At 36.2% G+C, this 809-nt stretch overlaps 1 protein-coding gene across 1 annotated transcript; it reads right to left on the reverse strand.

Moving 5' to 3' along the window:
* Nucleotides 1–10: 10 nt before the first annotated feature.
* LOC110268617 lies at nucleotides 11–623 on the reverse strand (the record flags this gene model as incomplete). Its single annotated transcript, XM_021115120.1, has 2 exons — nucleotides 231–623; nucleotides 11–91 (listed from the first exon to the last, which is right to left on the reverse strand). Coding segments are annotated over exons 1-2 (381 nt in total), but the record flags the coding sequence as incomplete, so codon positions are not given.
* Between the last annotated feature and the right edge of the window lie 186 nt (nucleotides 624–809).

Here is an 809-nt window from a genome sequence, read left to right on the forward strand (position 1 = left end):
ATAATTGGGCAATGTAACTTACCAACAATCTTTTGAACCAATTGACAATATCCAATGCACAACAATGTACATCCACTCTTTCTCCAGTTATCTGCAACAACAATATATACATACCAAAATCAATTTTAAATGATTTAATTTTTATTCTGAATCTTAGCCTAAACAATTCAGAATGCAACAAAATCGAATATGTGAAGATAGACTACAGAGATTAGCATTAGAAGCATTACCTGAAGGTCCTCCAACTCCAAGTCATCATATTCATGGCCCTCATCAATAATGACATCAGGAATAATCTCTCCTTCATCAATGACATCTGGACTAATCTCTTCTTCATCATTGATGACATGCATCCAACGGATCCTACACCCCTTTATCACTACATCTTCATTATCCTCTGTTTGATGAGCATAGAACTCAAATTTAAAGATAGGATTGCAAGTGGTGCCCCTCTTTCTCTCTTTGATTGCTTCCATTATCTTGTTCGAATACTCTCCATCATACCATAATATCATATGATCTGACACCATTTCAAATTGATTCACAGTGGTCTTATGATCGGTCAAGTGTACTGTTTTGCCAGAAGTTGCTATCCATTCCCATTCGTTGCAACCCTTTTCTAAGTAGCATGCACACCTGAATCTCAAATGTTTGTTGCTAAAGTCGCAAAATTGGAATTGAGAAAACAACATGCAGACAACAAGACAAGAAGAAATCTTGTGATCTGAAGGAACTTCCACAGTGATTGAAGTTTCTGTAGAGTAGTAGTGAGGGAACCAATCATTAAGTATGCTCTCTTTACTTGGTAA

The sequence above is a fragment of the Arachis ipaensis genome, unplaced genomic scaffold (assembly GCF_000816755.2).
Source record: "Arachis ipaensis cultivar K30076 unplaced genomic scaffold, Araip1.1 Aipa1476, whole genome shotgun sequence".
NCBI classification, from domain to species: domain Eukaryota; kingdom Viridiplantae; phylum Streptophyta; class Magnoliopsida; order Fabales; family Fabaceae; genus Arachis; species Arachis ipaensis.